General features: G+C 40.3%; 1 protein-coding gene across 6 annotated transcripts in view; it reads right to left on the bottom strand.

The window, feature by feature from the left end:
* Positions 1 to 26,357, bottom strand: part of LOC104592757 (ADP-ribosylation factor GTPase-activating protein AGD3-like) — a 125,825-nt gene that overhangs the window by 77,176 nt on the left and 22,292 nt on the right. For 4 of the 6 annotated variants that reach the window (XM_010252230.3, XM_088901461.1, XM_088901460.1 and 1 more), the window contains exons 2-4: positions 16,324 to 16,400; positions 3,063 to 3,163; positions 1,813 to 1,883 (exon numbers count right to left, since the gene is read on the bottom strand). In XM_010252230.3, the coding sequence (XP_010250532.1) occupies positions 1,813 to 1,883; positions 3,063 to 3,163; positions 16,324 to 16,400 (249 nt within the window). Of the gene's footprint in view, positions 1 to 1,806; positions 1,884 to 3,062; positions 3,164 to 16,323; positions 16,401 to 26,357 lie in introns of all 6 variants that reach the window. The other 2 variants (XM_010252229.3, XM_010252231.3) reach the window with 1 other exon arrangement.

The following is a 26,357-nucleotide window of genomic DNA, read 5'->3' as shown; positions in this document are numbered from 1 at the left end:
ATAAGTACATGAGAAGATGTACTAAAGCCAAGAGTGGCTTGGTAGGATTACAAAGGCAAACAAATGTCACTAAACAAGAAATCTCTAGAGACCCCTGATTTTTCTAGGTTATCAGCAACAGAATTTTGCTCCCTAGGAATCCAAATCAGCTTCACATTCATAGAGCCTAAGATATCCCTGGCTTCAGCTAAGAAGTGGGCTTAGTCTCCAGGGCCCTCCCTTCTCCTGTAACCAAGCTATAGTATTTGCAAGGCGAATTCTTGTGTGTAGCCAGGACCTCTGCCTTTGTGGCATCTGCCCACCCAATCGGACTACTGTAACCCCAACAAATATTCCTCCCCTTTTCCCTCGGACTACACATCCAATTTCTGCTTGACCTGTCGATCCTTGGGCGCTACCATCAAAGTTTAGAGTCATTTCTCCTCCTTCTCTAATAGACCGTCTCATAGTCCACTCAGATCTTGGAGAGGAGTGTAGGATTTCTAGAAGGTTGCTCTGGAGATCATTTAGGGAGAGACCTTTGAACCCTTCAGAATTGATTACCCAAAGGTTGCAGAGATATGTGATGTAGGAAGTTAAATCTTCAACATTTCCAGTTTTATTTTCAAAAGTTCTATTGTTCCTTTCTTCCCAAATGCCCCACAAGACTGCATGGGTCGCTGTATTCCAGTAAAATCTTCCTCTTTTTCCTAGCCCTCTGCCTTGCCATTGCCACAAGATGTCCACCACCCTCTCCGGGAACACCCAGCTGTAACCAACTAGGTTTAGGAAGAAGCACCAAATCTTCCTAGTGACTAGGAAATGGAGAAGGATGTGATCGGTTGTCTCCCCACCGCCAAGGCAAAGAGGACAGACATGAGGGCAGATGCATAATCTGCCTTCAAACTTTTTCTGAATCAACTCGCAGGTGTTTATTCTCTTTAAACAGGCTTCCCACACGAAGGAGACTCTACGGGGGGATGTGTAATCTCCAAACTTTCTTAGCCAGAAAGGGAGGCCCCTGATCTTCTGACACTAGAGCCTTGAAAAAGGAGTTAGTGGAGAACTTGCCGGTGGGATTAAGTTTCCAGATTCTCTGGTCAGGGGTATCAAGAGAGATGTAAGCCTCATTAAGAGAGTTTAGCAAACTAGCTATATCAGCAATTTCTATTTCTCCTAAAGACCTTCTGAGGTTTAGATTCCAAGTTGTTTCCCGAGGGTGAGGGGTTAAGGCTAGAGACTACTGTGGCTTCTTTGGATTGGGACAGGATAAAGATTCTAGGGTAGGAATTAGCAAGGGTGTCCTCTCCCCACCACATAACAGTCCAAAATTTGATTCCATTTCCATTCCTCACCTGATATCTAACAGAACCAAAAAAGAGGTCATAGATAGAAGCAATACCTTTCCAAGGGTTAGAGGCTTTGACCTGGTTCAAGTGAACCTTGCTATCCCAACCATTGGCATGCCTCCCATACTTTCTCTTGATAATTTTTGTCCACAACGCTTCCATCTCTAAGGGATACCTCCATAGCCATTTTCCAAGAAGGGCCAAGTTCCTTTCATTGATATGACCTAGTCCCAATCCACCAACTTCCTTTGCCCTGCAAACCTGATTCCAGCCTACTAGATGACACTTCTTTTCACCACCCCCTTCCCATAGGAAATCCCGCTATAGCTTTTCAATTGAATTTTAGATGACACTTATATTATTTAAATTGAATTTTAGCAAAGTGATGTTAACAGAGACAACTTGCTATGAAAAGCAATCACTTACTTTACACAACATCTAACTTTCTATGGAGATTATTCAAGTTCTTGATAAAGACCTTTACCTGAGACCGAAGGACTTCTTTGTACGTTCCAATTTCTCTCAAAGCAATTGTAAATTTGGTCATAACAGGACCTAAAAGAAATAAGATTTATCAACCCTCAAGGTAAAGTAAGCATAATTCCATGAAAGCAAGTGGCCAAAAATATCTTTTTCAAATCAAAAACATATCCAATTTCAGAAGTAAAATAGTTTCAACAAATTCTTTGATAAAATGGCAAGTATATATTATGTTATGATTTAACAAAAAGGGGAAGAGCATGGAGAGAATGCCATGTAATTGATAGGGATGCAACTCGAGTGGGTTCAGTTGTGTTGAAGCTTAACCCAGGCCCAACTCTAAAGGTTCAAACCTCAGGCTTAGGCTGGGTGAGGCTGGCCTTAGTCAGCCTTTGCGCAGGTTGGTCAGGTTTGAAAGAATTTATGAATATATTTTTATATGGCCATCTTTGTGGTTTTGTGGGTAGTAGAATTGCTTGGAAATATGTGCAAATTTCATTTACAAAGGTATACATATTTATACATATGCATGTATACATAATTTGGAAAAACGATATTTTTATATAAATGAAATGCATGTATGTACGTATGTATGTATTTGTTCAGGTGGGCCCAGGTTGGATCTGGCCAGGCTCAGGTTGGGACTGCTCAAGTTGCAGCCCTAGTAACCAGTGCATACCAATGATACTAAAAGGAAAATATTCTACAACAGCTATAAAAACAGCAATTATATATGGAACAGAGTGCTGCAATCAAGAAACAGCACATTCAGAAAAAGTGGGAAAGTTGAAGGGATGACATATGAGTAACCAAAATTGGTGATGTGATGAAGGAAAGTAGAATGAATCAATGAAGCATACTTCTTTGATTAGTTTCAGTTGAGGCCGATCTCCAATATAATGGATTGGGTTCTTAATGGAATCAGATCAGATTAATGCCTGGTCCCTTATCAGCCTTAATCTTATTCATCTGGATCATGAGATCAGAAAACAATTCGGCTGATGGTTTAAGTGTTTAACCAGATCTAGAATGGACGGAACAGCATTATATTGGGAGCATCATTTTATAAGGGCAGGTTGTGGTGTACATTTATGGGATTGATTTATTGAGATATTCTTCTATGAAGAACAGTAAGCACTTAAGCACTTAAGCAACAGTTACAAGGGTAGGCAAACATTCAAGCACACAAGGAGTTGACAAACTCCCTCTAATGAAGGCAATTCCATAGACACAAGTTACAAGAATGATGCTAACCTCCAAAAGCCACACTAATAGGATCATTATGCCCTCCTCCAAATGTTTCAAGGGCACTAGCAAAAGCGATGTCTCCATCATATGCTTCTCCAAGCCCTTCTCTGCATGTTAAAAACAAAATGCCAGTGAAAATCCTCACAATAAAAATGCCTATAAGAAAATAGACTAACTTCAATGAATGAAGTCACAAGGAATGTGTATTGTTTTGTATTATTTATATTAATCTAGTGAAATTTCAATAGATAACCATTACAACATGCCAAAGCAGGGAGAGTTGTTTCTTTAGTTTACAAGTTTTATAAATACGGAGCAGGTTTGCAAGTTAAGTCATTTAGTGAGCTTCCCTGCATAACCCAGAAACCTCCCATGTGGCAGATTAATTTGGAACCCAAAAGGAATCCACGAATTAATTATATTCCACCCTTTACTCATGGAAAAAATGGCCCAAATACTTTGCCATATGTGTAAATTATGTCTGTTTACTCGATTTTTTTAATTAAATAAAAAATACATAATTAGATTATAGTAAAATAAATGGTATACTAGCAAATGACCCTGTGCTCACCATGGGAAGAATTATTTCTTTGGTTTATAAGCTTTATAAAGAAATAAATAATAAGTTTATAAGAATCACTTTATTCAAGAATTTTGCTCAATTTGTTGAGATAAATAAGAAAATGCGTAACTATAGTAGGATAAAAAATCTATGCTTTAACTGGATTTGATCAATTCAATCCAATTGCATGGAAAATCTAACACAATTCAACAAACAACAGAATTCTTAGGTTTCTACCAATTTGACATTCATGTATATATGTTCGAACAATTGCAAATTTGCAACTAACCTAATGGGGTCATTAGGATGGTGGAAAAACAACCTCTGACATCTATAGACTACCTTACAAATCAATCTAACCATGTTGACTTTTGGAAAAGAAGGAGATTCAGAACAAACTTCACAAGCTTCCTTTGCCCCCCTCCCCCCCAATTCAGTTACTGACTTTCTAAATCAATGGCCAGGAGACTCGATGAAAGGGGTGTTGTGCTTGGGAAGGATGTTTGTCTTGCTACAATGTGGTGCATTTGGGAGGAACGTACTAAGAAAGTTTTTGAAGACAAAAGTACAAATCTAGAAGGCTTTAAAGGGAGAATTACACTCTAGTTTCCTCCTGGATGCTGGCACAAACTCTTTAGAGGTGCTGCAATCCCCCAGTTTCACTCCTGTCCACACAAAAAGATTACTTCTCAGGCCTCCCACACAGTTTATTCTCCAGTTTGATGGCAGCAGTTGAAGCCAAAGAAATTGTAGGGATGAAGCTGGTATTGGGAATCAGAATTTGAGAGCTAATGGTGATCTGATCTGGGCCTTTAGTGGGTCAATTGGTGTGTGGTAAGATCTCTTAATCCTCTGGTTCAGAATTTACTACAGGAAGCTATACAGTAACAGAAATAAAAGCAAGAGAAGAGTAGAGAGAAGGGAAGAAAAGATAAAGGGAAGGGAGGAGAAAATTAGGGTAAACTTTCCATGCTCATATCTCCATCAACAGTTTATTTATACTCTTCCTTACATTCGGTTTCTCGTGCCTGCAAGCGCATATACTCTGTAACTAACTGCTGGGTGACATGGCTTTCCTAGTATAGACATACTTGATTGGGGGTTTGTAGGCTTCAACTTGATCTGGCTGTGCTGGGCTTGCAATCTGGGCCTGTCTTGCTCAAATCTGCATTCATAACAGCTCCATCCCCCTTAAGATCAACCTTGATGTCAAGGTTAAGACGTGGAAAGAGGTCCTGTAACTTCTTGTAGTCTTCCCATGAAGCATCTTCTGGGGATAATCCCTTCCAAAGTACTAATGCCTGTCGTATCACCTTCCGTCCCTGTCTAATCCAGTGGAACTCAGTAATGAGATGAGGTTCAGTAAGAAGTTCAGCTTCTTCCAATAGCTCAGGGAGTGTTGGTGTGACCGTTAATGGGGAGTCCAATGTATGTCTTGAGGAGAGATACATGAAATACGGGGTGTAGCTTGGAGGAAGAAGGAAGATCCAGCCTGTAAGCCACAGAGCCCACCTTTTCAATCACCTTGAATGGGCCAAAAAAAAATCTTGGTGCTAGCTTCTGGTGAGCCCTCCTTGCTATGGATACCTGTCTATAAGGCTGCAACTTGAGGTAAACCTGGTCTCCCACCAAGAATTCAAGATCCCTATGCTTCCTGTCATATGAGGATTTCATTCTCTGTTGTGATCACTGCAAGTGGCACTTAAGTGACTTCAAAATTTCATCTTGAGCTGTCAAATGGGCATCAATTTCGGCCACTGTCACTGATCCCTTTTCATAAGGTAATATTTGTCGTGGGTCCCTGCTGTATAGGATCTTGAATGGAGTAGTGCCGACTGAGGTGTGAAATGAAGTATTGTACCTGTTTTAACATGTGGTGTCCCTGTAAGGGCATTCTTGGTTTTTTCCATGATATTTGTTATAAGCTGTCACCCTAAGTACAAATATTAACTTAGGGTGCCACCAGCCTTACAAATAATACAGAACATTTTCTTCTTCTCTCTTCCCTCTCTCTTCCTTTTCTTCTCCTTCTTTTCTCTTTTATTTCTGTCGATCTACATGGTATTAGAGCGCTGATCTGATCTGGGCGCAACCTTCTCAGATCGTGTTCTTCATTTGAGATTTTTTTTGATTGGAAGAGGACATGAAGACCTCATTGTGTTCTTCTTCTGGGTGCAACCTTCAGCCCTTGTTTCTTTCTCTTCTCTCTTGGTCGCTGTACCAAGAAGTCTGTGGTGGCAGACGAATGCAGTAAAGTGCTTTTTTAGATCTGCGGTGGCAACCGAATGCAGTAAGGAGTTTTCTCCTAAGGGTTTTCTATGAACTGTAGGTCGTGGAAGCCAGGTATGTACTGTTACATTCATATCTAAATGTATGACCACTGTGAATGTCACAGTTTTGAGGTTGTAGGGGCTGGTTGTCTCCTTCTCTTATAAGCTGAAGTGATTCGGCTGAGGTTTATTGACCTACAGTCTGGCTAAAGCTATATTTGGAGCCTTTTGTCAAACTACAGAAGTACAAACCTTATATCTCAGATTTCTTTTTGAAAAAAAAAAAAAAAAAATCAGCAGTTAAGTGTGAGAAAAAATGGCTACTGAGGATTCAGCAACCTCTAGCATTACTTCCCATCAAGGAAACCTAAACGGGGGAATGGACAGCATGAATTTCTCTACGTCTATTACCCCCTTTGATGGCCTAAATTATCTGGAATGGTCCAAAGGCATCAAGCTGTACATCACAGCTAGGGGGAAGGCTGGTTACATAAGTGGAAAAATAAAAGAACCAAAGTCCGGGACTGCTGAACATGATCGATGGGATCAAGAAAACAGCATGGTTATGTCATGGTTGTTAGGTTCCATGCTACCTCATGTAAAGAAAAATTTCATATGGGCTGACACAGCTTGTGAAATTTGGGAACAAGCCAAGGCAACCTATTCTGAACAGAGGCACTTTGCCAAAATTTATCAGCTTCAAGCAGAATCATCTAACTTGTAAGCAAGGGGACCGTAGCCTATCTACATATTATTCAGCCCTTACATCTGTCTGGAAGGAGCTAGACTATTATCAGACTATTGAGTGGAAAAATGATGAGGATGCACAAGCATACAAAAAACTTGTCTCCCACCAAAGAGTATTTGCATTCTTGCATGGGCTGAATCCTGCTTACGAGCCTCTCCGAGTGCAGATTTTAGGAAACAAGGAACTTCCTTCAGTTAAGTATATGCCCTAGTCCAATATGAACAGAGCAGGAATTCATCAAAAAATATATATATATGAAGAGAGCAGGAAAAATCTAATGAATGTTTCTGAGGGGGAGCAACCTGTTGCCCTAGCTGCAAGAGGAGGTAACATCAGAATGAAAAAGGGAGAATCAAGGAAAAGTGAGGACAAGGACAAACTGTGGTGCACGCACTGTCAAAAGCCTAGACACACTCGAGAAACATGTTGGGAGTTAGTGGGGAAGCTCAAGTGGGCAACCAAGAATCAAGAAACTTAAAAGAAACCTCCTCAGAAGAAATTTACTTCTGCAAATCTGGCTGCACAAGATTACCAACCAAATAATTTGCCGATTGGACTTTCCCAAGAGCATCCTAATGGTTATGATCCCAAGGAAGACATCATTAACTCCTTCAGAGATCATTTGGAACTGTATGGTAGGACTCTCGGGCAGATGGATAGGTCGGTTCCTACCCCCTCTACTTCATCTGCTTCTACATTTCATGTGTGTACCTCTGCTCCCGAGTCACCTTGGACCATTGACTCAGGGGCATTGAACCATATGACTAGTAAGTCAAATTTATTTCAAACCTACACTCTTCTCTCTGGAAGGGATAAAGTGAGACTTGCTGATGGGTCTCTGTGGAAAAATAAAGAGGAAGAGAAGAAGAAATGAAGAGGGAGAGAAGAAGAAATACTTCTGTATTGATAATGTGTTGATAAAACATGTTGAGCATACAACTTAAATAAGAAAAGAAAGGAGAGACAAACTCCTAGGATCTCTCTCAATTACTCCTAGAATCTCTCTCAATTAGGGATTGATTAAATCTTTCCCTTAATCCTCGGATATGACTTTCCTAATTTTATTCAAATCTAATCTTTCCTAAATTTATTCAAATCTGTAATCAAATCAAATCTGTAATCAATCAAATCAAATCTTTCTAAATTTGCAGCAAATCATATCTTTCTTAATTTGCCGCAAATCATATCTTGCCGACAATCTCTATCCACTATTGTTGGTCAGGGATCTGTATCCCTTCCTGATGGCCTTGTTTTACCCAATACCTTTCATGTTCTCAAACTTCCTATAAATTTGTTATTAATAAGCAGTATTACTCAATCCTTAAACTATTTTGTAACCTTTTTTCCTCATTCTTGTGTGTCCCAGGATTTAACCTTGGGGAGGACAATTGGTAAAGGAGATATGGTTGACGGCCTCTACATCTTGGAGAATAAAGCTGGTCCTGCGGCATCAACTCTAGTGAGTCTTATGAGTCAGTCTACAAAAAGTCAGTTGTGGTTGTGGCATAATCGCCTTGGTCATTTGTCCTTTGAGTCTTTCAAAGTTATGTTCCCTGACTTGTTCAAGTCTGTGTCTATCACTAGTTAACATTATCAAACATGTTAGTTGAGTAAGCATTGTAGAACAAATTTCCATCAAATAATAAAAGATCTACTTTGCCTTTCCATGTTTTTTCTGATATTTAGGGCCCTGTAAATATACCTACTGAGGGTGGATACAAGTATTTTATCAGCTTCATTGACGATTATTCGAGATACACATGGATATATCCTAAGCATTCTAGAGAAGAAGTATCCAAGATTGTGCAAGACTTCCACTGCATGCTTTTCACTCAATTTCATGTTGAAGTCCAAATTTTCCAATCGGATAATGCGAAGGAATATTTCCATCCTGACCTAGCTGAATTTTTCTCCTCTCATGGATCCCTTCACATAAGCTTGTGTGCCAGAACACCACAACAGAATGGCATTGCCAAAAGGAAGAACAGACATCTTCTTGAAGTTGCCCGCAGTATGATGCTTCACATACATGTTCCAAAACGTTTTTGGGTTGATGTTGTGACGGTTGCGGCTTATCTTATCAATCGTATGCCATCACGCTTCTTGCAATACAAGGCTCCACATCAACTTCTTTTCCCTCAATCCCCTTTATTCTCTATTCCCCTACGTGTGTTTGGTTGCAAGTATTTTGTTCATGATTTATCTCCAAACCGACGTAAATTGGATCCTAAATCTGTTCTGTGTGTTTTCTTGGGTTATCCTTCTTCCCAAAAGGGATACAAATGCTTCAATCCTATCACTCATAAATACCTTGTATCGATGGATGTGTCCTTTTTTAAATCTGAATCCTTCTTCCAAGCCTCTCCTCAAGGGGAGAATAGTGTGAAGGAGGAGAAGCAAGCTCCTCAAATTCCTCTTCCCTTTATTCCTGACTCCTCTCCATTCAGTGCCTGCTTGAGTTGCTGTAAGGGACAGCTGAATTCAAAGGCTGTGGAGCAACTTGAGAATATACATCCAACACCATCTACTAACGATCTTGATGTCCCGATTGCTCATAGGAAAGGAGTTAGATCATGTACTACTAAGCATCCTATTGCCCAGTTCTTGTCCTATGAAAACACTGCCCCCCCATTTCGTGCCTTTTTGACTGCCATTGATTGTGTTTCCATTCCCAAAAGTGTTGCAAAGGCCTTATCTATACCTGAATAGACAGAGGCAATGAAGGAAGAAATTGGTGCTCTACACAAAAACAACACCTGGGAGTTGGTGAATCTTCCTGAAGGCAAGGAGCCAATGGGGTGCAAATGGGTATTCACAGTAAAGCACAGAGCAAATGGGTCGGTTGAGAGATATAAGGCCAGGTTAGTTGCAAAAAGGTATACACAGGTATATGGGGTCGATTATGAAGAAACATTTGCCCCAGTTGCTAAAATGAACATTGTTCAGATTATACTATCCTTGCCTGTTAACTTTGACTAGGAACTCCACCAACTGGACATCAAAAATGCATTCTTAAATGGAGATCTGGAAGAAGAAGTTTACAAGATTCAATCTCCTGGGTTTATAGCACAAGGGTGTAAAGGGAAAGTTTGCAAACTAAAAAAATCTTTATATGGTTTGAAACAATCCCCAAGAGCCTGGTTCAGCAGATTTCACTTGGCTCTTCAACAAATTGGGTTCAAGCAATGCCAATCTGACCATACCCTGTTTGTTAAAAGAAACTAGAAGAATGTTGCGGTATTGATTGTCAACGTTGATGGCATTGTGATTACTGGAAATTGGTACTCTAAGATTCAAAAGGTTAAAGAATCCCTTGCTATGCAGTTTGAGGTGAAGGATCTGCGACAACTACGTTATTTCCTTGGTATTGAGGTTGCCCGCTCAAAGAAGGGCATCTTCATTTCCCAAAGGAAGTATGTCCTAGATCTCTTGCAGGACACTGGAAAGTTGGGAGCAAAGCCTGTAGATTCCCCTATTGAGGAAAACCATTGGCTTGGTGATTGTACTAGAGAACCAATGACAGATGTCAAGAAGTTTCAAAGGTTGGTAGGAAGACTCCTCTACTTATCAATGACTCGGCCAGATATAGCCTATGTTGTTGGTGTTCTTAGTCAATTTATGCATGCACCAACATCCTCCCCTTTAGAGGCAACTTAGAGAGAGTACTCAGACATCTAAAGAAATATCCAGGAACTGGATTACTTTTCAATAAACATGGTCATATGAAAGTGGAAGTCTACACAAATGCAGATTGGGCTGGAGTAGTTGATGATAGAAAATCAACTAGCAGATAATTGTACTTTTGTTGGTGGAAACTTGGTCACTTGGAGAAGCAAAAAACAAAGTGTAGTGGCAAGATCTAGTGCTGAGGCTGAGTATAGGGCCATGGCACATGGAGTTGCTGAAGTACTATGGGTAAAGAATTTGATTGGAGAGTTGGGTTTCTTTGTTTATGGACCAATGCCTCTCTATTGTGACAACAAGGCTGCCATTAATATTGCAGCCAATCCAGTTCTTCATGACAGGACCAAGCATATTGAAGTTGATAAGCATTTCATAAGGGAAAAACTTGAAAAGGGGGAAGTTTGTACTCCTTACATCAGCTTCAAGGAACAATTAGCTGATGTCCTGACAAAGGGTCTTCACTATTTGCGACATAATGAATTGTGTGACAAGTTGGGCATGATTGACATATATGCTCCAACTTGAGGGGGAGGGTTGTAACATGTGGCGGCCCTGTAAGGGCATTTTTGGTTTTTTCCATGATATTTGTTATAAGTTGTCACCCTAAGTATAAATATTAACTTAGGGCACCGCCAACCTTACATATAATACAGAACATTTTCTTCTTCTCTCTTCCCTCCCTCTTCCTTCTCTTCTCCTTCTTCTTTTCTCTTTTATTTCTGTCGATCTACAGTACCAATACTCGGCCCAGGGGAAACAATGGGCCCACTGGTTGCTCGTGACGTGGCTGAAAGGCCTCTATGAACTAGTGGTGTGCAACAACTCAACTCCAAGAGTTTGGAAATAAACTTCCCAGAATCGGCTCATAAACAAGGGGTCCCGGTCTGTTAGTATGGTCACTTGGGGAACCATGGAGCTTGGCAACTTCTTGAACAAAATCTTTGGCAACCACAGATGCATTGTAGGGGTGTGGTAAAGCAATGAAGTGTCCATATTTATTTAATCAATCAACTACAACCAACACCACTGATTTCCCAGCTGATTTGGGTAGTCTTGATATGAAGTCCATAGAAACATCATCCCACACTTTCTCTAGGATTGGTAGGGGTTGTAAGAGCCCGACAGGGTTTTAGGTGTTGTACTTGTTTTGCTGACAAACTTGGCAACGTGCTATGTGCTCATATATCATTCCTCTTCATACCCTTCCAGTAGTAATGTTGGGTGAGATGCTTGTAAGTATGTAATATCCCAGAGTGGTCCCCCAGAGTTGAGTCATGGAAAAGCTTGAGCAATTCCAAGTGATAGCCCGATCTTCTGGATATGACCAACCGCCCCTTATAAAACAGAGAGGTACCCACTACAGTATCCAGAATATTGTCCTGGGTCCACCGCCCACAGATCTCTAATGTGGATCAATTCTGGGTCTTCTTCGGCTTCGAAATTGAGGTTCTCTAGCAGTGGACACAGCATGCTGGAGACCCCCAAGGAGAAGATTTTTTCTTCTCGCGATAGTGTGTCCACTGCTGCATTAGACAGGCTCAGCTTGTGCTCAATTTTGAAATCATACCCAAGTATTTTAGAGGCCCACTGTTGCTGCTTGGGGCCCCAAACCCGCTGTTCAAGTAAGTGTTTGATCCTTCGATGGTCTGTCCAGACTGGGAAAGTGCTGCCCAGCAAGTATGCACACCATTTGTGTACTTGCTAACACAACGGCCATCAGTTCTTTCTCATAGGTGGACTTCAACTGTGCTTGAGAAGAAAGGGCCTTGCTAAAGAAGGTAAGAAGTTGACCCTGTTTCATTAGAACAGCCCCAAAGTCGTGGCCTGAAGCATCAGTTTCGACAATGAATTCCTTAGAGAAATCCAGTAAGGCTAATGTGGGTGGAGACGAAACAGCCTGGAAAGCTTGTTTGGCCTGAACATCCCATTCAAAAGAATTCTTCTTAAGTAGCCTGGTCAAGGGTGCTGCCAGTTCCCCATAACCTTTAATAAAACACCGGTAATAACCAGTTAAGCCCAGGAAATGATGCAAGTCCTGGCTTTTGGGCCGAGCCCACTTCATCATACACTCCACCTTCTCTGGGTCAGTCTGAACCGTCCTACCTGAAATGATGTGGCCCAAATATTGGACCTGGGTTTGCCCAAAAGAACACTCCCGCATCTTGGCAAATAATTGGTGCTGACATAGGATATCTAATGTTTTGCACTGATGCTCCATGTGAGAAGTCCAATCCAGGCTGTAAACTAAGATGTCATCGAAAAACACAAGTATAAACTCATACTACCCGTCTGCAACCCTGAAAGCAATCTTGTGAATGTCTGTCGAATGAACATCTGGTGGTACCCAGATTGCAGGTCCAGCTTCGAGAAAAAGCAGGCCTGACCTAATTCATCGAATAGCTCTTCAATTAGTGGGATTGGGAACCGATCCTTAACAGTGATTCAGTTCAGGGCCCAATAGTCAATGCAAAACCTCCATGAACTGTCCTTTTTTTACTAATAAAACTGGGGAAGAGTAGGCACTGCTGTTGGGTTGAATGAATCCCCTCTTTAGCAATTCCTAGACCATTTTTCAATTTCCCCCCTTTGGAAATATGGGTTCCTGTAGGACATAATGTTGGTTGGAGGGGCCCCAGGTAACATTTCAATTTGATGGTCATGGACTCAGGATGGAGGTAAGGAGGTGGGCTCTTAAATATATTTGAGTAGGTTTGTAAAACGCCATCTAGTTGGGCCTGATCATGGTTATTCATGGCAGTCCCCAGTAGTGAAGTCAAGTTGAGCCCACTAGTCATGAGGCACAGGTACATGAAGGTCGGGCTTCCCATATAGCTACTAGCCTTGGCCATGGACTTAAGAGAGTGCTCTACGAGGTCTTGGATATTGAACCCAACAATTCTGCCCGTGTCCTCCTATATTGAAGTCCATGGTGAGTTTCTTCCGATCGCAAAGTACTGGACCGAGTTGTTGGAGCCATTGTTCCCCCAACACTACATTGGCCCTAGCAAACTCCAGTGGAAACAAGTCTACCACAAAGGGATGCCCCTGGAGCTTTAGTCCCACCAATTTACAAATACTTTTCACACTGCAGACAGCCCCCCATTGGCTACATTAACATTGAAAGGACTGATTAGCTGAATATCCAGGCCCAATTGTTTGGAAAGTAGGGTTATGACGAAATTAAGGGAACTTACACTGTCAATTAGGACTGATATCCAACACCCTTCAATAGGTCCATGACCTGCATGGCATAGTTGTCAAGGCGATGCCTAGGCGACAAGGCGCCCTTTGCGGCTCGCCTTGCCAAATCACCAAGCAGTTTTGTACTATGTATTATAACATACTTTTTTATTCCTTATTTTTTGACATTATAATTATAAAATAGGCACTATTAAACTAAAATATTCATTTTGTGTTTATATACTAATTTATTTTTATTATTTTCTTGTTTGCTAGGGTTTAATCAATACAAACATTGCCAAATGCTGTATTGAATCCTCAAAGACTTTAAAACCTGAACCAATAAGGAAGAACTTATTTACTACTACTACTATAACAAAAATAAGGGTTCAGCCCCTATATTTTTTTTATTTTTCTTTTCCTTCTCATTAATATGCTGATTTTCTATACTTTAACATGAACTCTATACTTTTCTTATGAAAATTATGAATAATTATTATGGAAATATGGTTATGGTACCTCGGGAACTACCCTAAGATCTATGTTTTCTACATAGAAAAATCCATCGCCCAGCCGACTAGGTGACAAGGCGCCCCCTTGTCTCCTAGCCTCACCATGGCGCCTTGAGAACTATGCTGCATGGTTTGTGGGGAGCCAATTCCAGCTAAGTCTTAGAGTGATATGGAAAAGTATTCTGCCCCTTGGGCTTGAGTAGGTGGGCCATTTGCCCAAATGTCAACCAGCTCTGTTGGTTCCTCGTCCATGTCATCTACTTGGAGTAAATAAATGTGTTGGGCCATGCATTGGTGGCCCGGGACGAATTACTTGTCACAATTATAACAAAGGCCTTTTTCATGCCTTGCTTGCATTTCCATCCAGGTTAACCTCTTATAAGGCAGAGTGGGAGGCTCATTAGGCCCAACAGATTTGGTTACCACAGGGTCCGGTCTAGGGGGTGGTGTGTTGAGTATTGGGCCCAGTGGTCCATTGGGTTAGCTTATCTTATTTACTTAAATGAGACGCTCCTCTTAGAGCTTAGTGAGGCCAATGGTGATAGTCAATGAGTGGGGAAGCAGGGCCTTCACCTCCATCCTGATATCTTCTCTCAAGCCTCCTATGAAGCACCCAATGAGAACCTTCTCTAGCCATCCATTCACCTAGGTAGACAATTTTTCAAACTCAACTTGGTATTCCCAAATAGTCCCTATTTGCTCCACTCGTGATAGGGACTCATTCAAGTCCTCATAACCAGAGGGGCCAAACCTCACACACAAGGCCTATATGAAGCCAAGCCAAGTGATTTGGGCATGAGTTTTACAGTACCATTGATACCACATGATCGCCTCCCCATCCAAATGGATGGAAGCTATTGAGACCCTTTGGTTGGCCAATGTTTCATGGTATTCAAAAAACTTCTCAGCTCAATAGATCCAGGGAATAGGGTCCTCACCTATGTAAATCGGGAAATCTAGCTTGGGTGTCCGTCCGAAGATTCCATTCCCTTTCCTTGCACTTCCACCGACCAACAATGCTACAAATTCACCATCCTTGTTTGTCTGCCCTCCATAGACACCACCATAGCCAAATTTCATAAAGATTAATTTTGATGGGTGTAGTGTAGGCAACCCGGGTCCATCTAGCATAGCAGGCATTTCCAAAGATGAAAGAGGGTCCACCCTAGCATTATCCTAAGACCCTACAGGCCATGATAATTCAACAAGGGCAGAAGCAAAGGATAGTTAGACTGGCAAGATCCCTTGGGTTTGGCAATTTGATTGTTCAAGGTGATTCTAAAGTAATACTGGGCTGGCAGGAACAATAGCCTGTGTACATGGAAGTTTAGAATAATTACAAGGGAAGTAAAAAGCTTGTGGAAGAACATTATCAAGGGATTTCAGAGGGTGCCTAGAGCAGCCAACAACACGGCAGACACTTTAGCAATGCAGGGGGTGAACAGACAGCAGCTCTTTTAGATACAAATGGACGTGTTAATGTAACTATAAACCATTAAGAAAGTTTTTATGTGGTTCAGGCAGCATACATGGCCTGTGCTGGAGTACTCGGCATTGTTTTGTATATAGCCTTTCTTTTCTTACACTCAAATGCTCAATAAAATTTAATATGTTATCCATCAATACTCTCCACTATAAATTCTCCATATCTCACTTTCAAAACATCAGAACAGAACCTGCATCATAACCCTGATAACCCCCATACAATGACCTAAATCCACGCACAACTTTCTAATTGGAACTTCATCTGTCCTGTCATTAGATTCTGTAACTCTACCCTTTTGCTATCCCTGTTATACTGGATAACCATGATCTAGATATAAATTTTCAAAGAACAAAAGAAGATTACAAGGAAGTGTAACAGAAGTACAGAAAGAAAAAACTCAAAATCAGGGGCAACAAGAAAACCAGAAGCATCCAACACATCGGAGGCAGGGGGTGCCCAGAGCAGAGAAATAAAGAAAGAAACCAAAATACAACCTAAAATGCCAACCTAGCACCAATTGAATATAGGCAAGTACATACACAGAAAGGAGTAGAGGCCTCCATCAAGAGATAACTTACCAAGAATACCACACCATATCCACATCAAATAGAGGTATAACCAACACATGACACACTCATCAATTGAACATAAAAAATATCCCTGGAAAAGAGAAATCAACAGTCCCCACCAAAAGCAACAAGAGAACACTAGGCACTGATTTTCAGGAAGAAAAAGAAGAAACAGGCACTTTTTTATTAAACTTCTTGATGAAACACATTCACTCCAGAATAATAAGAATATAAATGAAGTATAAGGAAGACATACGTGTACTTTCGACATCCTTTACAAAACTTCAAGCTTCTCTCTCTTAATGATTCGGCATTTTCCTCCAGGCATTGAATCTGTTTCATCAAGGAAGATAAATCGGTAAACTAATGCTACTGAAACTACTTAAAACTCATAAATCCAAAAGGGGGATGGGGAATTATCATAGTCACAGCAGTGGGCAGATATATCACAATAAATGCAATTTTGACAATTCCTACAATACAAATACACCTCACCAAAAAGTAAAGAAGTGCTTATCAAATCCAACATTGATTTTTTATTTGACCACCTTGTCTTTTTTAAAGCAAAATAAGCCTTCATATGGCCCAAAAAAGAAGATATTTCTCAATGCAATTGTTATGTGATGATACAGCAGGGCAAATGACAAAACACAATATAAGACAAAAGATGGCAAGGTAACAAGTCTTGCTGCGTCTGCACTCTGCACTTATGCAGACTGCAGTGGCCCGAAGTCTGCTCATGCAGAGGATTTAAATCTCAGTTTCACATCACATTTTGACAAGGGTCAAAATGGGGGGAAATCCAAGGTTTTGGAAGGACTTTGTAATGAATCCAAAATTCCGGTGAAACTCTTTTTTTTTCTTTTGAGAAATGGTTAACTTTCATTGCAGAAAAAAAGGATGTACATAAGGGGATTTTTTTTAGAAAAGTTTAACCAAAATTCATTAAAATAAAAAAGAGTACATGAGAGGATGTACAAAGCAGGGGAGGACCCCAAAGATTACAAAGGAGGAATCCTATCACTATATAGATTTTCTAAGCAAGCACCAATTTAGCTAAGCCATTTGCAATAGGATTAAGTTCCCTCAGGATCCAAAACTGGTTTGCATTTCAACTGTCTAGGGAATCCCTTGCTTCTGCCAAATAATGGCTTAACCTCCAAGGACCCCCTTCCTTGTCCCTTAACCATTTGATGGTATTTGCTGAGTCCCCTGCGATGGAAAGGTTCTGAATACCCAGACTTTTAGCTATTCTGATTCCAGTGAGAGCAAACAACACTTCAGCCTTAGTTGAGTCAGTGAAACCGATGGTCCACTGTAAACCCAGCAAATGTTACCTCTTTCATCCCTTAAGATACCTCCAATTCCAGCTAACCCCGGATTGCCTGCAGCACCTCCATCAAAATGTAACATCATCCCTCCTTCACTGAGTAAAGCTGGATGTCTTAAGGAAGGCTGACCTGTTACCTCAATAATGATGGAAGGAGAAAGAGGCTCTTCTGTAGGAGTGGAAGCAACTTGCCCATGTCTGAATCTGTGCCTTTAGTACCACCTTTGGAGAACAGGATGAAGAGGAATTATAGGAGAATGAGGTGAAGGAGGAGGAGGAACAGGAATATTGGAGGTAGGTCTAGTGGGAGAAGGGACACCTCATGAGAGGACTCAAGAGGAATAGGAAGAGAAACAGCTGGAGACATAGCAAAGGGTTCTTCAGATTTCTCCCCCTCAGGAGAAATACTTAAGAAAGGAGTCAACTCAACAAATGTGACATCCTGAGATACAAAGCGGGTGCCAATAACTGGATCAAAACAGCAATATCCCTTCGGTGTGGAGGCATATCCCAGAAAAACACATTTACGAGCCTTAGGTTCAAATTTGTGCCTTTGATGGCTGTGAACATGCACATAGCAAGTGCACCCAAAAACACAGAGAGGAAGAGAAAATATCCTCATCCGGGAAGAGAAGGCTAAAGGGGGTTTTGAAGTTAAGAAACCGGGAGGGCATACGGTTGATCAAAAAGGTAGCAGTAAGAACACCATCTCCCCAAAATTTAATAGGAACATGGGATGCAAACAAGAGGGACTCCGTTCTGTTGTGGAGTGTAGGAACAAGAACTTTGATGAATAACCCAAAAAGTTTCAAGATAGGTGGAGAGGGTTTTCTCAAAATACTCCTTAGCATTATCAGAACGGAATATTTTGATCCGAGTGTTAAACTGGGTGAGGATGAGTTCATGAAAATTTTGCACAATAGCTGGTACTTCATCCCTGGATTTCATGAGATAAATCCAAGTGTAATGAGAGTAGTCATCAATAAAAATGATAAAGTACCTGTAACCCCCCATAGTTGGCAAATGATATGGCCCCACAAATCAGAGTGAACAATATGAAAAGGAGAAAGAGATATTTTATTGCTTACTGAATAAGAATATCTACAATGCTTTGCCAGTTCACACGACTCACAATGAAGACTCGATAAAGACACTCCCTTAAACATATCTGGAAACAAATGACTCAAAGCAGAAAAAGACAAATGACCAAACCGAAAGTGACATAACAAGATTTTGCCAATAGACTCTGACAAGACTAACTCTAAGGCAACTCCATGAGGTGGTCCAAAAGCTCTATCTGGTGTTTCCAGCAAGTATATTCCGTTCGCCTCATGGCCACTCCCAATCATCCCCTGAGATTGCAGGTCCTGAAAAACACAATGAATGGGAAAAAAGGTTATGCTACAATTCATGGATTTAGTTAAGCTGCTAACAGATAAAAGGTTTGTATTAAGTTTAGGGACATGAAGGACAGAGGATAAATAAAGGGTGTCAGAGGTCTTTATATCCCCTTTACCAAAAATGGGAGCAAGAGACCCATCAACAAGGGATATTTTCTCTTTACCAGAGAGAAGGTGGTATGAGCAAAAGAGATTAGACAGGCTAGTCATATGGTCTGATGCACCGGAATCAATAATCCAAGGGATTTTATGATTACCTGAAACTAAAGCATGATTTGCAGAAGCACGAATACCTGAGTGAGCAAATGCAAATGATGATGATGTGTTGCTAGAAGAGTGAGATGAAGAAACAGTAGCTTCCAAGTGATTTAGCAGCCTCCCATACTTTTCAAAATCCGCCTTCATTGCTGCCAACTGCTCAATGGTTGATTTTTCTTCACTCTCCTTATTTCCTCCTTCAGGTACTATAGCAACATTAGTTGTCTTAGGCTTTCCTACCCAACTGCTCTTCTTAGAACTGTTGTTATTCTTAAACCTATCAGGAAGAAGCTCAGGATGAAGCTTCCAGCAAGTGTCCTTTGTATGCCTCGGTTTCTTGCAATATTCACATATTTGTTCCTTTTTCTCAGTAGGACCCTTTGGCTTTATTCCAGCATGTGCAAAGTATTCTGTAGGTGGACTTTGTAACTGAACCCGCCGCCTACTCTCCTCACTGCTTATCATAGCGTATGCCTGAGAAAGAGTGACCTCATCTTTGGCCAGGATATTTTGCCTAATGATGTCAAACTCAGGGTCAAGTCCAGTAAGAACTTCAAACACCCAATTTCTCTCCACCAACTTCCTATACATTTAAGCATCATTCTTACTCTCCCATACAATTGTCTCCATAACATCAATTTCTTGCCATAGGGATTTCAATATAGAATAGTAGATTGCTACACTCTTCTCCCCTTGTCTTAGGTTCTTCACGTCACTTTTCAACTTCTGTGAATAGGTCTCAGTAACATTGTCCCATATCTCCTTAGCCGAAGACATCCAGAGATAATGCTGACTTATATGAGGTTGCATAGAGTTGACCAACCATCCAATGACTGTATAGTTCTCCTACATCCATTTCTCAAATTCAGGGTCTGTCTCTTCAGGTTTCACTTTACTACCTGTGAGATACCTGTGTTTTCCTCTACTACAGACATAAATTCTTATAGACTGTGCCCAAGCAAGATAATTTGTCCCATCTAGATTGATTGTGGTCACACCAGTAAAAACGGAATCTACCGAGCCAAGGCCGGAAACTGGTACTTGCTTGAACTCACTTCCATATGGCTCCATTAATCAAACGAAAATCAAAGAACCAGAAATTTGGTCTATATAAACTTACTTGAAGGCAAACCAAAACCCAGATGCTTGAAAACTAGGGTTTTACTCCGTCCAACTGTTAGGGAGGAAGAGAGAAGATGCAGCTGCTCCTACCAAAGCTTCCCAATCTCTTCCAAACCTGAACCGCCCTCCTTTAGGAGTCAAAAGACACCTCCCAAGCATAGAGCACCACACCCAAAGCTTCACCTTTACCTGTACCTTCAAAAATCTCTAATCGGCTAGGGTTTTGGGCAGCAACAGAACAGCACCACTTCTTGGCAATATCCAGCCAGATTTAAACTCTCCAAACCCTCTACCAACTAGGCCAAAGATCATCTGAGCTATAGAGAACCTATCTCTCCATACACTCTCTTAATCTAAGGGTGTATGGGAAAAGAGGAAGAAGAAAAGAAGGAAGAAAGAAACTTGCTCTATCCTCAAAAATAGGTGTAAACTTGAAAAATTAGAGAGAAAAAGGAGGAAGAAAAGTAAGAGCAGCAGTACAAGATAAGAAGATGGAGAAAAGAGGAGGAAGAAGAAGAAAGGTTTGAATGATCCTATTTACTAAAATTAATGTTAAAATAATTACAAGTATGCCCTTAAGTGGGCGGCCAGCTAGCCAGTAACATAAAGAGATCAAACAAAAATAAATAACAGGCCCATTAAGAGAGGCCCATTAGCTAACAGGAAAATAGAAAAAATATTACAAGAGAAGATACTAGGACCCATTCGGCCCAGTCTCTTTACAGTTTCTAAAGAAAGAAAGAAAAGCATCTGTAATCTCCTCAGAATTCTCCACTTCCCTTTAGCCCACTTTCAACATAGAGTTGAGATTTTTCCTGCGTCTTCCCGAAGAATAGACATAGAAGAATCTGGAGCTATTATCTTCCTTCCTTCAGCCATCTCCTTCCTCAAATCAGTTCTTCTTTCTCTCCCTGATTCTTCTAGAGAGCCATTTTGTTCCTTCGTATCTAAAACTCCCAGCTCAGAAATAATAAGCCTTTTTTCCTCCTCAAGGGCTTTGAACTCCTCTTTTCCCCACACCTTTAACTTCCTTTTTATGAACTTTAGCTTCTGTAACAGCCTGAAACCAGCCCAGCCCTCCACATTACATTCCTCCCACCAACCAGCTACATTTTTGGTGAAGTCCTTGTGTAAGGCCCATAATTTTTCCAGTCTAAAAGGGGGCTTTCTTTATAAGGTCAATAAAGTGTTCAGCACTAAGGGCCAATGATCAGATGTGCACCGAGGGCGTAGTTCCTGGAATAGATTGGAAAATCTCTCCACCCAATCTTGAGAAAGAAGGAATCTATCTAGTCTGCAGCTGATGTTGTTTCCTTGCATGTTTGACCAGGTGAACAGACCATTCTTAAGGGGAAGATCACACAAGTGTCTGGAAATGAAATTTGAAAAGTTTCTCATACTTCTGTTTGACACTCTGCCCCTTGAGTGCTCATGACTGTACCTTATGACGTTGAAATCTCCCGCAAGACAAGGGGATGTACAACAAAACCGAGCAAGAGAAAAAGTCAAAAAGAGACCCTCCTCTGATTTACAATGGCATTGAGGAGTCACTATGCAAAAAAAAAACCCTCCCCGCCCCTGATTTGGCCAAACAATCCAGCTCTCTAGGAGTTCATCTAAAGTGACAGACAAAAATAGACTTAATTTCCACAATTTCGTTAAAAAAGCAATTGAGTCTCCAAAGACCCTCCTTAAAGTTTTTCATCCAGCTGATTACAATTTTGGAATCACCTTCTCCCTACCTCAGCGAGGTTAAGAGCCACACTGATCTCAAACCCACCAACAAGGCACAGAGTTCAGATTCCACCGCATCTGCCACATCAATTGGCCCACTAAAAGCCCAGATCAGATTCCCATTAGAGTTAATAATTCGACCCCCGATACCAGCTTGTCCCCTATGATCCAATGAAGCTAAACAGCTGCCATCAAACTGAAGTATAAACTCCACTGGGGGTCTAGGAGAAAGGCTGTTTTGACAAAGGGTGCCATACAAGAATTCAGTGAAAATCAATTCATTTTAGTCATTCTTGAAACTGGAACAGAATATTGGAATTCCAAAGATTCTGAAAAAACTTTAATCCTTGCCTCATACATGCTCTGCAATGCCAGCTAGTGGTCCACAAACTTTCTTTCATGTGCTTTCAGCAATTAGCTTTGAATCTTTAGACACAACAGGGTTTCCTCATGGTTCCCTAACACATAAAGCTACAATAACCAAATATGATCACAAAATTATTAGCAACTTTGCATTTCCATGCTTGGTCTGATGGCAAAATCTTGGGCTGGTACCAGCTATCTGGAGTCTTGGGAGGGGTGGATTAAACAGGACCTAAACTCTGGTATTTTTTGTACGAACTACGAAGTGGTTACCTTCATACTAAAACCTGCATTCTGGCACCTGTCAGCCAAGAGTTTACCAATTACTATTGTAACAAGCAATCACTCCATTCTACCATCCCATCGGCATCATAATGTAAGACCCTTTTACAAAACATGTACATTACAAACAGTATACTTCAAAGAGGAGTCAAGATAACTGACACCAGAAGGCAACATTGATTTCTTAAAATATAGAAGGCGCTAGATTCATAAAATGTGGCTTCTGCTGCTGAAACCTCTCACCAACCAACCTCCAGCAATAGCTGAAAGGTCTCCAAAAAACATCATTCATAACAAAGGGTGGTAGAATGAACTTGCACCTTTAGTATAACTCAGAATGCAAATAGAATATGTGAAATTGATACTTCGGCATATCCACATAACAAATATCCATCTCTAAATCCCAGCCACTTGAAATCAAGTCATCAACAATTATAATCTTGTCCAGTACTGTGGAAGAGAATGGGCACCAACTAATGTCTGTGGCCCCAACTCATATAGAGATAGAGATCTTTTCTAGGAGGAAATGTGGAGGAATTTAGTTTCAAAAGCATTGCCTAGAGTTACATCAGATCATTGTCCCCTATGCATTGAAAAAGAAGCCCCACTGGGGGGGACCTACACCTTTCCGTTTTGAAATTATGTGGTTTGAGGATCTATTCTTTAAGGAAAGGTTAAATACTTAGTGGGAAGAAATCAAAGTCCAAGGGAGAAAGAAAATAGGGAGATTTTGTAAAAAGTTAAAAAATCTGAGAAAAAAAAAGAATTGGAATAAAGAGAATTTTGGAAGAGTTGAAGAAATCAAAATGGTAATTTCATCTAGGATTGAAAAACTAGGCAGAAAAAGAGGCTCTAAGAATATATTGCCTGAGGAGGAAAGGGAGGAAAGATGGAAAAAGAAGGTAGAATTGGAGAAGGTTCTACGAAAAGAGGAAATTTGTTGGAGATAGAAATCAAGGAACAAATGGCTGGTGGAAGGAGATGGTAATACTAATTTCTTTCACCAATTAGCAAATGGCAAAATAAAGAAAAATACCATTCATAGTGTGGTGGTTGATGGTCAAGAGATAAGAAAGAGCCATGAAATAGTGAGGACCTTTGTGAATCATTTTAAATCAATCTTCTCAGATGCAGAAGGGAGCATTCCAAGACTTCTAGAGTTGAATTGGAAAAGAATTTCATATGAGCAAGCACAGGAGTTGATAGAAAGATTTTCAATGGAAGAAACTATGGAAGCAATCTTTGCAATGGATAGGTCTAAAGCCCCTAACCCAAATGGTTTTTCTATGGCTATCTATTAAGAGTGTTGGGATTTCCTCAAATTTGAGATTTTGGATGTCATTAATGTTTTACTTTAAAGGGGAAATTCCTTTTGGAGAAATGCCACCTTTATACCTTTAATCCACAAAAGGAAAGAGGCATTATCTCCAAAGGATTTAAGGCCTATAAGCTTGATAGGAAAGTCCTTACAAGACCATATCAAAGGTTTTAGCTTAAAAGATTAAGTACACGCTGCCATCTGTCACTTCACCGTTTCAAGGGGCTTTGTAGAAGGAAGGCAAGTTGTGGACAAAATCCTAATAGCAAATGAATGTGTTGTTGAAAAAACAAAAAGTAGAGTGAAATGATTGGTATGCAAATTGGATCTAGAAAAGGCCTATGGTTTAGTTGACTGGAATTTTTTGTTAAACGCTCAGTTAATGGGGTAGCAAAAGATTTCTTCTCGGCTAAGAGAGGAATTAGACAGGGAGACCCTTTATCCCCTTTTCTATTCACCCTTGTGGCATAAGTGTTAGAGTGGTAAGATTGTGGCTGTAGATGCATAGGGTCTCATTAAGGGGTGGAGAAATGGTAGGAATCAAGTTGTTGTTTCACACCTCTAATTTGTTGTGGATACAATCTTGTTTCGTGAGGACATTGATTTAGAGATGGTGAGAAATTTGAAGTTATTGATTGACAACTTTGTGGGCTTGTCAAGGCTGAGGATAAATTACAATAAAAGTGGAATTGTTGGGATTAACCTAGAAGAGGGGGAACATTCAAGTTTTGTAGAGGTGTTGGGTTGTGAGGTGAGAAGCTGGCCTATAATCTACCTAGGACTACCTTTGGGGGCAAGCCGAGAGCTGATGGTTTTTGGAAGTCAGTGTTAGAGAGATTTGCTAAAAAACTAGCTTTGTGGAAAAGAAACTATATCTCCTTGGGAGGAAGAATAACCCTAATTAGATCCACCCTAGCACAGTGCTTTAAAAGCACAAGGGGCAATTTGCGCTCAAGGCACGCAGCTTTTTGAAGCCAAAAAGTAAAAATTTGCTAAAAATAAAAAATGTCAGAAAATTCAAAAAATATTAAACATAATATTAATAAAAATATAAACTTAAATTTTAAAATAAATGTTTTAAAATACCAATTATCTAAAATTAAAATGCATAAATATAACATGTAAAGCGTATTCAAATGAAAATTTAAAAATAAAATCAAACATATAAAGCATTTTCAAGCATGTAAAACCCACAATATCTTTTTTTCCTCCATTGCATTACTTCAAGTAGCTAATGTGATGTAAAACATATTGCATTCCTTATTCTACAAGCCACCTTTGTACCACACCCCTCGAGGCAAGCCCAAACAAGTTCCATGTTAGGGTCTTAAATTCTTAAACTCTCACATAAAAAATAATGACTTTATAGCTTAATTGCCTTTTAAGAAGATATTTTATTAGAATGAATGAATGAACATTAGCAAATACGAGTGCACCTGATGCGCCTCAGCCCAGATGTGTGCCTTTTTAAAATTTTATGCTTTTCCTATTAGTAGAAAAGCTTTGATAGCTGTTTTGATATAAACTTTATGAAAAGAAGAAAGAAGAAAGAAGGGAAAAGTTTTTGCTAAAAAATTAAAGAAGAAGAAATAGAAAAGAATGAGAGGAAGCCAAAAAGAATCAATTCTGGCCACCCCCTTCCTTTTAATTATATACTCATTAAAAGAATGTACAAGTACAAGTATGCCCTTAGTAGGTCAGCTACTTGTAAGAAGCTAAAAAGAACCACTTAACATGACATAAACTAATGGACCTAAGGCCCAATAACTTAACAACAACTTCCTAACTGAATTATGTAAATAAAAAATAAATAAAGTCGGCCCAATAACTCAACACTCCCCCTCAAGTTGGGAATAAATGTCACACATTCCTAACCCGCATAGGTCATGCTCCAGCTTGTTTCTTGCAACACCTTTTGTAAGAACATCGACAAACTGCAAATCAGACGTAACATATGGCAAGCAAACTTCCCCTGAAGTCACCCTTTCTCTTATAAAATGTCTTTCCACTTCAATGTGCTTTGTCCTATCATGCTGAACTGGGTTGTGGGCAATGTTAATTGTTGTTTGATTGTCACAATATAGCATCATAGGTTCTTTTGCCTCAATCCCAATCTCTCCTAACAAGGAATGGATCCATTAGAGCTCTAAAACACCATGTGCCATGGCTTTGTATTCAGCTTCTGCACATGACCTTACCACAACTGTTTGTTTCTTACTCTTCCACGAAATTAGATTACCTCCAACAAGAGTGCAAACTCCTGATGTAGATCTCCTGTCATCTAGACACCCTGCCCAACCAGCATCGGTGTAAGCCTCTGGCTTCAATTGTTCATGGTCAGCAAACAATATGCCTCTACCTGGGTGTCCCTTCAAATAAGAAAGTATCATGTCAATAGCCCCCCAATGCTGAACACATGGGGCATGCATGTATTGACTCACCACACTCACTGCATAAGAGATGTTTGGTCGTGTCATACATAA

The sequence above is a fragment of the Nelumbo nucifera genome, chromosome 3 (assembly GCF_055504915.1).
Source record: "Nelumbo nucifera cultivar China Antique chromosome 3, China Antique-T2T, whole genome shotgun sequence".
NCBI classification, from domain to species: Eukaryota; Viridiplantae; Streptophyta; class Magnoliopsida; order Proteales; family Nelumbonaceae; genus Nelumbo; species Nelumbo nucifera.
Note: the sequence above shows the minus strand (reverse complement) of the source record. Positions and strands in the feature narration are given on the sequence as shown.